This window comes from Gallinula chloropus (assembly GCF_964237585.1).
Source record: "Gallinula chloropus genome assembly, chromosome: 18".
In the NCBI taxonomy this organism is placed as follows: Eukaryota; Metazoa; Chordata; class Aves; order Gruiformes; family Rallidae; genus Gallinula; species Gallinula chloropus.
The window spans coordinates 11,660,004-11,673,412 of NC_140103.1; the positions used below are offsets into that span (position 1 = coordinate 11,660,004).

Genomic DNA, 13,409 nt, shown 5'->3' on the forward strand with positions numbered 1-13,409 from the left:
AGCAGCTCCACCAAAGAGGTAAAATTCACACTTCTTGTTACCTAACCCGATTGTGGGCTTGTTTGATGCCACCATCTTCTGCTGCTCTCTATCTCCTCCTCACTCATGACTCCTACTCGCTGAAAGAGGCTGAGAGCAGCAGCAGAGGGAAGTGGCTTTCAGTGAGAAAGGCTGGAGGAGGACAGGGTTTCTTGGTATGAGAAGGCAAACTTGTGTGTGACTCACAGTTCCAACTCTACTTTTACATTTCACTACCCAAGCTCACTCTTGTAAATTTACTCCCTCACAGGAGATTTCACTGCCCACTACGCAGAACTCAGGTGTTGATCTGCCATTAAGATTTGAACCACTCCATGGAACTTCCAGTCTCAAATGTCTGGGCCAGATAGGAGGGGGGCCAGTAGAAAATGAGATCTGGAATCTCAGGGGAGAAGAGAAAAACCTCATCTTGGATTAGTCCAGCTCTTCTTTTTCTGAACTGTGTCCCTGTTAGCCCACAAAACACACGGAGAGGGAAAGATTTTCTGCTGGGTCCCAGAGGTGTCCCAATGAACTGTGTGTGGATTTCATTTAATTAGCTTTGCTGGGGAAGGAAGAAGTTGAGCAGAAATGGTATGTTATTGAGGAAATGGAGTTTTATAGAGTCTTTTCTCACACATGGGTCAGTGTGATCGGGTTTAACAAGCCTGGAGCTTTTTGCAGGCTAATTACCTAATACTCTTTGGAGTGTGAGATTGACTTTGATTTACAAATGTGGGTTTCAGTAAGAACAGCTCTGAGAGATGAGGGGACAGACCCTGCCTGGGGTGGAAACGGTTGGGTCTCTTCTCCCATGTGCTTCCTTGCTCAGCCAGTGTGAGTGGGGGTTTCACTGACAGGTCACTGGCCGTGCTGCTTTGGGAGGTGTAACTGCCCTCACAGGTTGGGCCATAGTGAGCATGTGATAAGAAAGCAGATGAGGGATGGTGATCCTCTCTGCTCTGCCCTCATGAGGCCCCAGAAGAGTCCTGTGTCCAGAGCTGGGGCCCCAATACAAGAAAGATGTGGGACTGTTGGAGAGGGGTCAGAGGAGCCAAGGGGATGATCAGAGGGCTGGAGCAGCTCCCCTATGGAGAGAGGCTGAGGGAGCTGGGCTGGTTCAGCCTGGAGAAGAGAAGGCTGTGGGGGGACCTCATTGCAGCCTCCCAGTCCCTGAAGGGAGCAGAGGAACAGGAGGGGAATCAGCTTGTTAAATGGCAGAGACTGGCAGGACAAGGGGGATGGAGTGAAACTAAATGAAGGAAGATTTAGATTGGATATTAGGGGGAAGTTCTTTCCAGAGAGAGTGGTGAGGGGCTGGAACAGGCTGCCCAGAGAGGGGGTGGGTGCCCCATCCCTGAGGGTGTTCAAGGCCAGGTTGGATGGGGCCCTGGGCACCCTTCTGTAGCTCCAGGCCTGGAGGTTGGTGTCCCTGCCTGTGGCAGGGGGTTGGAGCTCTGTGATCCTTGGGGTCCCTTCCAACCCAGCCCAGCCTGGGATTCTATGAATGCAGAGCTGGCAGGTGTCACTGCAGCAGTGTGGGGAAGTCCCTGAGCCCCACACGCTTTGGACGCTGTGAGCGTGTTTTTCACAGTCAAACAAACCCCGTTTTAGCATAAACGAAGAGAAATGTTTCCCGTGGTTGGACTGCCAGGCTGTCCTTCTGGTTTAACCTTCCCTCTCAGGCGGCGGGAGCCGGCCCGGGGGAGCCCCGGGGGTGCCGCGGGGTGACCCGTGTCGCTCCGCTCGCGTCGGGGCAGCAGAGGGCAGGCGCGGGCCGGGCCGCACCGCGCTGCCCGAGACACAGCGGGGTGGCCGGGCTGAGCGACGGGAGTGCCTTTGCAAGGAGGGAATCGCCGATGTTTTTAACTGTTCCTCGTTAAGGCAGAGCAGCGGATTGTTCCTTTCTCTTTCCCAGGGTTAGTTCCCCTGCTTTTCCTGCAGAGCTGTTGGCTCTCCTGTTCAGTCCCGGCACATCTCACCGTGACTGCAAACCCCTGGGCTCAGCCGACAGGACCCGTCCCTTCCTGGGGCTGCAGTGGCTGCAGGGCCAAGGTGCTGAAGGAGAAGGGTGGAACAGGGTTCTTTCTGAGGCTGGTACCTTCTCAGCTACTTTTTTTATCTACTGACAAATCTGATCTGTTCTAGACCAAGACAAGCTGGCCAGCAGCTCCAAGCTTTCTCTTGGAGAAGCTGACACCATCCTTGAGGTTTGGAGCTTGAGTTCATCATAACCAGACACCTGTTTAAAGACCACACCACAGCATAGTTTCCTTTTGGCATAGATCAAAACCCTGTGCTCTGCTCTCTGTTCTTCCTCCAGTCAGCTAGTGCTCCGAGCAGCAAAGCTAGCAGGTAGCACAAGGCTTTGAGGGTAGTCTGGGGCTTCTGCTGGTTCACCTTCCCTTCTGAGGACCACTGACCTTGATCTGTAGTGGCACAGAGCATTTTATGAGAGGCACTAAAGCAAGTGGCAGGGGGGGTTGGAGCTCTATGATCCTTGGGGTCCCTTCCAGCCCAGACCATTCTATGATTCTATGATTCTATGATCTTTGAGGCTACAACAAAAGAGTCCTTCCCTACCCTCCACTAACTTGTGTTTAGTGTCTAATCTCAGCATACACTGAGAGACTAATGGACAACTGGCTTCTCATCCGATTCCCCCAGTCCTGAGCAATATGAGGGTAAAAGCCTCTGGCATTCCAGGTGCCCTGATTTTACTTTTAAAAAGCTGCTTTATCCCCAAAGTGTGCTTTGCCTGGGACCTTCTGCCCTGCCAGGACAAGGTGAAAGAGTCTCATTGTGAATGGAAGCCAAGTTCTTGGAGCAGTGTAGAGAGAGGACTGGGTCCATGTCCCAGCTCAAGGTGCATGGGGTATCACCTGGGAGTGGTAGCCATACACCACGCCTAAAAATCTATTGCACCACCTCCCCAAGTAGATACATCTTACCAATGTTCCATGAGTGATACAAGTGTGTGTTGTGGGTTTCATAGCCCGTGTGACAAGCAGATTTCATTTTTACTTCCTCTGTGTTGCCAATAGTCATTAACTCTCTGCTAACGGCTGTGTGCAGCCTGGAGTTTTTGCTTCTGAGTCAGTTCAGATGAAGCACTGCTGTGGTGCAACTGCCAGATTAAGAGTTAACACATGCCCAAAGACATCTTTCGTAGTGTTAGAGCATTTGTATTCCACTAGTGTTACACAACCCAGTCATGATCCCAAAACCCCACTGCATAAACACCAAACAGAAGGATGGTCCCTGGTCTGACACATTCAGGACACCGCCTGTCCCTCCTACCAACAGGGTTTTGACTCAGGAGACCTGGGTTCAGACTCCTGTTTGCTCTTGAACAAGTCCCTCTGCCCTAAAGCACTTCCATTTCTGCAAATACAAGCTGTAGGCAGTCATGAAACTGCAGGGAAAAGGTCTGCCAAAGACTCTGCAGTTCCATCTGTGTCTCCTCCTGCGCCGAAGCCAAAGGAGCTCCTTCTGTTGTGTCCAATATCATGGAATGTGGAACCTGTTCTTAAAGACCTCCCAGGGGGAAAGTTCACCATCTCCTACACAACCTATCCCAGTCCTTCTCTAAACTTGCCATTAGATTTTGTTGGGGTTTGGTTGGCTTTGTTCTCTTCAAAAGGCCGTATGGAATTTCTCTCACCTTCATGGCTTTTGGTGGAGGCATCTCTCATTTTCCATTCAGCTTTTTGACTGTATGTGTTTGTACTGTACCTTTGTATGTGCCTGATGCCTTTTCCATGTTCCTTTAACTTCCTTCTTGTGTTTGAGATCAATAAAAGCTTCTGATTTAGCAATCAAGTCTCTTACTTCACTTCCATTTTTCTGTTCCCAGCTCTTCTTAACTCCTTTTCCCCTGATGAATGATTTTCACATGAAAACTCACCTGCCAGTTCTGAGTTTAGTGAAGTCCCTTTTGTTTGGATTTTCTTTTGCTGTTCTTCCTTTCCTTAGAGCTTTGAATTCTTCATTTCATAATTTCTCTTACCAAGTTACCCATCATCCTCACATTTTTGATTAGTCTTTCTCTGGTTTTTGTAATAAATTGAGAAATCTGGATTCAAAGTCAGTCCCTTTGCTCCATCAGAATAGCAAATGCCACTACTGCCTTCAGAAATGTTCCAGTCCACCTGTGGTCCTCTGTCCTTCCCACACAGAAAGCTGGGCACTTAAAATCTGTCAGTTCTGCCAAGTCCCATGCTTTGGGTATTTCCTCTAGAAGCTCCAAGAAAAAGATATTCAGTGGATCTTTTTGGTGACCTAGAGCTGTCAGGCAGTGTGTTCTGACATGCTGTGAAATCTTTATAAGTGAGCTTGGTGATACTCATTTTTATGTTGATCTTACCTCTTTAAAGAGTGTTGGTTTCCATGAGCTGCTGATCTTCCCTTGGGATTTTGGATATCCGGAGGAAAGATCATCATATTTATTGGGTTAATATCCTGTGGGATAATTGCAATCATTTCCTCAGATTCTTTGAGAACAAGAATAGGTTGACACACGGTGGAAGATTAACTAAAAAGTAAGAGCTTTAAACATTGCTATTTGATATGGAAATGTCCAAGTTAGGAAGCGATGCTTCAAGGGACTGGGAAGCTGCAGGAACCAGAGGTACCTCAATTCATATCCCTCTGACCCCAGGGTCTGGCATGCAGAGATCTTTCTTCATTCTCTCCACTTTTAATCCTGGGGTGTGCCAGGATGCTCCATGGGGCATGGAGAGTGCTCGACTCTGGGGCTGTAACTCTGGTTTCTCCTGGGAATCACTGATTCAGAGGAGCTGCAGGGAATTTTCACTTCACTGGTTTCTGTTACCGTTCTACTGCTCGTCCTGCTCCTTCCAGTGAGATGGTTTTAGCCACTGAAACCCCAGTGAAGGCTTTGGTTGTGTCTTACCTGGTACATGCAGAGCAAGAACTGACAGATACATATGTATGCTAATTGTAGGCAATGTATTTTATCTTCTGCATTTATCTCTCTTTGCACTGGATTTCAAAACAAGGTGCTATGTGAAGATCTTGTTTTTTGCAGTTGTAATAAGGCATATCTAATGAGGATGGCAGTACTAAAATAATAACAACAACTGTTGCTTGCTGGCTCAGCAAAACAATAGTCATCTCCCTCTTTGTATGGGTATGGAGTCTCCTTCATGGATATGTATTATATGGGATAAACTTTAGTCACAAGTTTACACCCTGAGTAACATGTTCAAAACTGTTTCAATGAATTATAACAGCACAGGTTCCAATTAAATCAAAAAGAATGCAGCCTCTAGAGAATGGAGGTGGTGCCTAGTCCAGGATGTTGCCTAATTAAAGGTGTGAAGTCATTGACTGTGAGGCATATTGAACTGGCAAGTGGATCTTATCATTGGAGGGTGGTAGAACCGGAGGTATCAGCACTGAGGATTAGCATTGCTAATCATGGTTGAAAGTGTAAATAAGAGTTTATAGTTTAGATAAGCTGACAATGTGTGTGTCTGTCCCTCATTGTTCCAAGCCTGATGGCATCCTGCCTTCCACATACCCAGCCTGAAATTGGGGAAGGAAAAATGTAATGTCTAGAGGGTACTGCTGCTAGGAAGTGCAGCTGTGTTGTGTACTGAAATGTCTTTTTCCTTCTTCCAGCTCTCTGCCCTAATGTCATAAATCAGCGGCACTTGAGAACTCTGAATTACCTCTTTTACAAGCGCTTTGTGGAGGTAGGTTTCTCTGCTGTGTGGCATGGGTGTGAATGAGGCTTTTTGTTTCCTTTGCATTCTAAATAACATCATTGATAGGTTTGAAATGCAGTGACAGGATATGGGTGAGTTTGCATTGTGGTGATTATTGTGTAGAAATGCCCTGGATCTGCCACTGGACCTGTGTTTTCTGTGAGTGAATAGTTTGTGTGTCCATTCATCACAACGATTGGGTGTCACAGTTGCTCAGAGGTGGGTGCTTGTTCACCTCAGCATCCTCAGCCCTGTTCTGAGGCACAGCTAGGAAGGTCAGGGGATGCTCTCCATATGTTCAGTTTCTCTCAGCCACCTCAAAAAAGTAGGAGCACACTGGCTAAGGAGCTTTTTGGGGGTTGGGGTTTAGGGGGCGTTTGTGCACTGGGTTTTTCAGGAACACTGGGTTTTAGGATTTCCACACTGCTGGGTTCTTTGTAGGTGCTTTGCTTTGGTACTTGTGGCCTGGCTGTGGTAGGTGTGGCCCTAAGCTACCACAGAAGCTTTTCTGTGCTAACAGCCTTGTTCCTACTGAGAAAACTGGTAGTACTTTCAGCTCCTGAACCACTCCATGAACTAACTTTACTTTGTCCAACACCCAGATTCTCTTTCCAAATGCACTGGTACCTGTCCTGGCACTGAGGGCTTGTAGAAATAAGATGCTGTTAATTCTTGCTAAGGAGAAGTTTTCTAGGAGGCAGCTTGGAGTTGACTGCAGAATGACTTGACCATGGTTTTTCCTCCCCTCTCACAAGTGCATTGAGCCAAGCCACTGCCCTTTGGATGCTCTTGAGCACACTGCGTGGGAGAGCACATTTCTCCTCTTAACAGGGCAGTTTTGGTACTTTTCTTGATGGTTTGGCATTCATGAGTGTCCTATGCCTGGAGACAAATTGTACCAGCCCAGAGGAAGCTTTTGTTCTGCCTCTTCTGGAACAAACAGCTTGCATTTGTGTATACTGGTGTATCGATTGGATGGTGAAGGGTGAGAACCACAAGAGAGTGAGGAGAGACCTAATTGGTCTCTGCAACTACCTGAAGGAGTTGTGGAGAGGCAGGGGCTGACCTTTTCTCCCTAGTGACAAGTGATAGGACAAGAGGAAACAGTCTCAGATTGTGCCAGGGGAGGTTTAGATTGGATGTTAGGAAAAACTTCTTCCCAGAGAAGCAGTTGGACATTGGAACAGGCTGCCCGGGGAGGTGGTGGAGTCTCCATCCCTGGAGGTATTTAAAAAATGGTTAAATGTGGTGCTGAGGGACATGGTTTAGTGGTGGTTTTGGCAGGTGAGGGTGATGGTTGGACTTGATGATCTAAAGGGTCCCTTCCAACCAAGACAGTTCTATGATTCTATGGATTTCATAGCATAATGCTTCAATTTCTTGAATTGTGACTTATCAAGCTGTATTTGACAAACATGGAGTGTTGTTTCATCTGCAGTTTATAGAAAACTTTCTCCTTGTAGATAGAAGAGGTTGTCTTAACACAGCCCAACAGGTTGTTGAGATGTTCCTACTGTACTGTTCATCCAGTCTTCAAAGAGACACTATTTGGGAAATGAGACAGCTCCTCCAGAAGTGCCTGTTCCTTTGTTCAAAAGTGGATTCATTTGATGCTCTGACAGAAGAAAGCAGATGCATGTGTTTTTACTGATCCCCCACCCCCAGTGTGTCAAACATGGAGTTGAGTGGTGGCAATCTGATGAGTCCATTCTGGCACAGCCAGTCCCACTTCCAAGACCTGATCCATCACTGAAGGCTCTGATCTGCCTTTGCTTCCTTCCAGATCCACCAACAAAAGACTGAGGAAGGATGGAGCTTTTCAGTGTCCTGCATCTCCAAGCTTTAATGTTGCATGACATCATTCTAGAGAGCTTGGTCATTCACAGGGAGAGCCTAGAAGGCGTTTATCCAGGTGTATTTATTTAGCAGAGTGGAGTGGATTCCTGATCTGGTGTTCTGCTCTCTCTGGCCTTCCATTTCCTTTGTTTTGGAGTATTTGCTTGATTTAAAGTATCCAAGCTGGCCAGTTACTTCCATTAAGGTACACTTGGCAGCTGTTTCTGGACACAGTCCCTTCTTCTGAGAGCTCATTGGTGTTCTCTGTTTACTATTCTCAGCTGTGGATGAGGTCTGGTTAAATGGCTGCTTTATCTCACCAGTATTTAAATTACACGCTTGTATATCTCAAACATGCTTTCTCTGAGGCTCCTACTCCCTGTTTGCTCTTGTACCTTTCCATACCAGTGGCACTGGTAATTGCTACCTCTGCCAGAGCCAGAGGCTGGGTGGCTGAGTGGTGTGTTCCTGGCAGAGCAGGGAACGGGGCCCATCCTGCCTTTCCCCCCAAGCCTGGCTCCGGACTACATTGGGATAGGGATATTAACTCAATCAGTTTCCTTTCCCAAACCTCATTATTCCAGAGGATCTTTCATGACTTGGCTGGCAACAAAAGTTTGTATTTTTATATCCTGAAGGCTCAGCCTTGCAGATAATCCCTGAGATCATTTCCTTAATGGGAGCCTGTGGGGACAGCTCTCTGCTGAGCTGGCAGGGGAGGTGAACAGTCCCTGGGCAGCTGAGGTCCCTGCACTCTCCACACACCCCACGGGCTGTCCCAGCTTTGCTCAGCAGCCGTGGCTGCTGCACTTTGCAGCATGTGCTTGGGGTGATTAGTTTTCTACAAACGAGCTTATTTATCCAGGTAGTTCCAAGAGTTTGGGCTGCTGCTGCTGCCTGTGTGCTTTGATTGTCTATCGATTTTTCTCTCTCCTGCTCTAATGTAACCGTTGTCTGAGTCACTTCACCTGAGCTGTGTGTTTCTGCCCTGTGCCAGCCAGTGACACATGAGATGCAGAGGTTTCTCAAGGGCTCCTGAACACATTCCTCAAGCACAGTTGATGCCAGTGTGGAAGATGGTGTGTGAAATTCCAGCTTGCTGTGAGCAGCATTTCTCCCTTTCTCTAAGATGGCTCAGAAGTAATTTTGTCTTTTCAGAAAACCATGACTGAGGAGAACTGGACAGATCACGTGCAGGTGAGTATGGATTTCCCACTCCCATTTTCTCAGGTGCATTTGCTTGGACATGATTTTAAGATGTTGGGAACGTCCAGCTCTGGATATGGAAATCCTGCTAGAAGAACTTTGTGCTTTCTCATAGCTTTGTAAGCATATAGCAAAACTGTGCATACAGGGCAGAGCAAGGAAGAAAATCTGTCCTTTAATTCCTGTTACGTCCTTAAAAATGCTGGAGTTTGGCTGGAGTTTAGGTCAGATTATCAAGTACATTCTACTGTCATAAACTCACCTGTAAGTGAACAGTACAACTCCTGTTCATTAATTACAAGAAGTGGGGAAAAGAGAGTTCTCTTCAGGCCCTGGTAAGAGTGAAGGAGAAGGACTTGGGGATTCTGTTAGATGAGAAACTTCCCCTGAGCCAGCAGTGGCTCTTGCAGCTGGAAAGGGCGATGGGATCCTGGGCTCCATCAGCAGAGGGGTGGCAGCAGGGACAGGGAGGGGATTGTCCCTCTCTGCTCTGCCCTCATGAGGCCCCAGCTGGAGTCCTGTGTCCAGAGCTGGGGCCCCAGTACAAGAGAGATGTGGGACTGTTGGAGAGGGGTCAGAGGAGCCACGGAGATGATCAGAGGGCTGGAGCAGCTCCCCTATGGAGAGAGGCTGAGGGAGCTGGGCTGGTTCAACCTGGAGAATAGAAGGCTGTGGGGGGACCTCACTGCAGCCTTCCAGTCCCTGAAGGGAGCAGAGGAACAGGAGGGGAATCAGCTTGTTAAATGGCAGAGACTGGCAGGACAAGGGGGATGGAGTGAAGCTGGAGGAGGGAAGGGTTAGATGAGATATTAGGGGGAAGTTTATTACAGAGAGAGTGGTGAGGGGCTGGAAGAGGCTGCCCAGAGAGGGAGTGGATGATCTGTCCCTGGAGGTGTTCAAGGCCAGGTTGGATGGGGCTTTGAGCAGCCCGATCTAGTGGGAGGTGTCCTTCCCATAGCAGGGTGGTTGGAACAAGAGGATCTCTTAAGGGTCCTTTCAACCCAAACCATTCTGTGATTCTGTGATTCCCACTTTCAACAGGTTTATTAGGTGTCTTAGGTATTGTGACTTCTACAGCTTGTGCTGTAGGACACAGGAAGTTTTAGTAACACAGGAAGAGAAGGAGCAGTTGGGTTTTTTTCTTGGTGTATAAACAGGTGAGTTTAGACAACCATGTTTTGCCCTGATCCTGCAATAGATACATATGTGACAATGGCATGGTGACAAACCATTGATGTGCCCATGATATCCCGATGGAATTACAACCTCATGGTGCATCTTAGCTCCTTTTCTCTAACTCTTATCTGTTTGCATCTTGGAGCTGTTGAGGATTTCTGACTGTCATCAAAAGGCTTCCTTTGGAAACCTGTTTGAATGGTCAGCATGGGCCCTGAGTGTTAACAGGCCAGTCTGATGACTGATGATCTCATGTATTTGGGATCTGAGGCACTGTCTGTACACACCAGCAAAAGGACTAAATTTTAAACAGGAGAAGTTTCTTTTCTCTTTTGTGGGTCAGCAGGAAAAAGAACAATTCAGAAGGCACAAGGACATGATCATGGATAAAATGCCCAGCAGCTTCATGGCAGCAGTGGATATTCACCTTCTGTGTGTGTAGTTTATCATGCCCGTGTGAGAGGTCGGACTCTGAGGGAAGGAAGGGGTCTTGCCTCTTAATCTCATTGATCTTATCCAGTGAAAAAACATTTTTGGGTTCCCTTTGCTTCTCCCAGTCTGGAAGGCCAGCACAAGGGGTGCTGAAATGGGATGAGGTGTGAAACTGGATTTGGTTAACCAGCAAAGGGCTTTCTCTTGATCTTGGACAGTGGGAAAAACCTCCCAGTTAACATACACAATCACAGCCCATGTCAATCACTTGTGGAGACAGGAGGCTTGGGAATAGACTCTCTGAAAAGTGCTTGTTTGGTGCCTGGCAAGGCAGCACCCTACAGACCTACGCAGAGCTCAGCTGCATGATGGGCTGTGGAGGAAAGTCACCTTTGCTTTCCCAAAGCATTCCAGCCTTGGTATTTACTGAGTGCTGCCAGCTTATGGATTTTTGACAACAATGTAATTAGCACACGAGCACTGCTTAAACTTGCCTGTTATCAGTCCTGCAGTGCTATCAGAGATCGCTGTCTCTGGCATCACTTTAAAGTGATCAGAATCTGTACCTCTGCATCTGGAGGAAACCAAAGTCATCTTGTGCATGTGCAAGGAGGCTTCTGCTTCACGCTGCTGGCACTGTGGCTGTGCCAAACACTAAAAAAGTCACAAAGGAGGAATCTCTGAGCAGGTCTTGGTTTTCAGTGCTCGAAGTAAAGTTGTCTGGACCTTTGTTGTTTTCCAAAGAGTTGGCTTTACATAAGGGAAAGGTTCAAATTTCCACTCAGAGCTTCCCTTGACCAGAAAAATCCATCAGGCTCTTCGTGGGGTTGTTGTGTTGTATGTCCCAGTTATGTGTTTAGGTCAGGCTCACAGAGGATTTGTGTCTCCCAGGCTTGGCCTGGAGATGCAGGCACGTTGTGCTGGGTGGGGGCAGAGGACAGGGTGCAGTGTGACCTCAGGGTTACCTGAGGGAATGGAATGGGAACCAAAACTCCCCAAACTAGCAATTAGAATTGGAATTTTTGGATAATTCTTTTCAACTTAGGGGATATTTTGGTTGGATGTCAGGAAGAGCTTCTGTACTGAGAGGGGGGTCGGGCACTGGCACAGACTCCCCAGGGAATGGGTCACAGCTCCAAACTGGGCTGAGGACAAGAAGTGTCTGGACGATGCCCTCAGTCCCACGCTCTGGCTTGGCTGGGCTGTGTGGAGCCAGGAGTTGGACTTGATGGTCCTGATGGGTTCCTCCCAGCTGAAGAGATTCTGGGATTCTAGGACCTTTAAATCCAAAGACATTGAAAGTCTTCAAGGGCTTAAAGCCCGTTTTTGTTTAATTCTGTGCTGCAGCCATAACAGAAAACTTAAATGACGTGGGTAGCAGGAGCCCTGGTGCAAGCAGGGCCTCTCCCTGCTCAGCCTGGTGGGCGAGAGGCGTTCTGGCACCGGGGTTTCTTTTTGTTCGCCCTGAGCGGTACAAGTACAGGTTTTCCTGTTCCTGCCCTGTGGGCTGTACCCAAGGTGTGATCCCAAACGGCTCCTACAAAAGGCAGAAACTCAGCAGTTAATTGTGGGGCCAACAGAACCTGTTTCCAGCCCTGTAGCAAACTGGTTTTGCCCCCTCCACCCACCAGCGCCTGCCGCTGGTGTGCTGTGCAGGCCGCTGGTGTGCTGCGCAGGCCGCTGGTGCGCTGTGCAGGCCGCTGGTGTGCTGTGTAGGCCGCTGGTGTGCTGCGCAGGCCGCTGGTGCGCTGTGCAGGCCGCTGGTGCGCTGTGCAGGCCTCTGATGTGCTGTGCAGGCCGCTGGTGTGCTGTGCAGGCCGCTGGTGTGCTGTGCAGGCCGCTGGTGTGCTGTGCAGGCCCCTGATGTGCTGCGCAGGCCCCTGATGTGCTGCACAGGCCGCTGGTGTGCTGTGCAGGCCGCTGGTGTGCTGCGCAGGCTGCTGGTGTGCTGTGTAGGCCGCTGGTGTGCTGTGCAGGCCGCTGATGGGCTGTGCAGGCCGCTGGTGTGCTGTGCAGACCCCTGATGTGCTGCGCAGGCCGCTGGTGTGCTGTGCAGGCCGCTGGTGTGCTGTGCAGGCCGCGGCTGCGTGGGCAGGGATGGCGGCTGTAGGCACAGAGGAGCAGGGTCAGAGGGGGAAGCAAATGGATCCAAACACCCCAGGGAAACTGCCCTCATAGCAGCTGCCTGTTGGCAACCTGGGTAGCCCAGGAGGAAGAACTACAGTTTGTGTCCTCTTCTCCAGGCAGGGATACCTGGAGGGCAGAGGGAGGGGATAAGTAAGCACTCCTCTTGCGCAGTGCCAGCGGCCTTGCCAGGCGTTAGCGTGCCTAACTGATCCCGAGCGGCACGGAAACAGGCAGGAGGGTGCCTGTCTTCACAGGCAGAGGGGAAGGTGTGGGGGGTATTGATGGTAGATAGGAAAGAGGCAGGGCAGGAGCCAAGTGTCTGCTTCGCTGTGCACCCTCCTGCTTCCATTTTTACACGCTTCAGATTCTTCCCAGCTCTACATAAGGATGGAGTCGGGTAGAGCAGCCACAGAAAGGCTGATACAAGGCACTGGTCAGATGTGCTCAGGACACAGGTCCTGCCAGTGACTGCAGAGACAGCTTGGCCAGCAGCAGGACGGGCGTGTTGAGGGCTGAGGAGATCCTGCAGGACAAAGGACTGAAAGGCGTGGAAGGGTTTTCTCAGTCACCTGCCAAGATTTCAAGTGAACAGGCACAGAACAGCAATACCTATGAGGAGCACAGGAGAGAATCATAGAATCATAGAATTGTAGGGGTTGGAAGGGACCTGGAGAGCTCATGGGGTCCAACCCCCCTGCCAAAGCAGCTCCCTAGGACATATCACTCAGATAGGCGTTCAGACGGGTCTTGAATATCTCCACTGAAGGAGACTCCACCACCTCCCTGGGCAGCCTGTCCCAGGGCTCTGTCACCTTCACTGTGAAAAAGTTCTTCCCCATGTTGGTGGGGAACTTCCTGTGCTCCAACTTGCAGCCATTGCCC

The 13,409-nt window shown here is 49.3% G+C and overlaps 1 protein-coding gene across 1 annotated transcript in view; it reads left to right on the forward strand.

Moving 5' to 3' along the window:
* EXD3 (exonuclease 3'-5' domain containing 3) overlaps positions 1-13,409 on the forward strand; it is a gene marked incomplete at both ends in the record, with an annotated part of 227,076 nt that overhangs the window by 48,842 nt on the left and 164,825 nt on the right. Inside the window, 2 exons of the mRNA XM_084272681.1 lie at positions 5,665-5,738; positions 8,745-8,783. Coding sequence (XP_084128807.1) covers positions 5,665-5,738; positions 8,745-8,783 — 113 coding nt within the window. The remainder of the gene's footprint in view (positions 1-5,664; positions 5,739-8,744; positions 8,784-13,409) is intronic.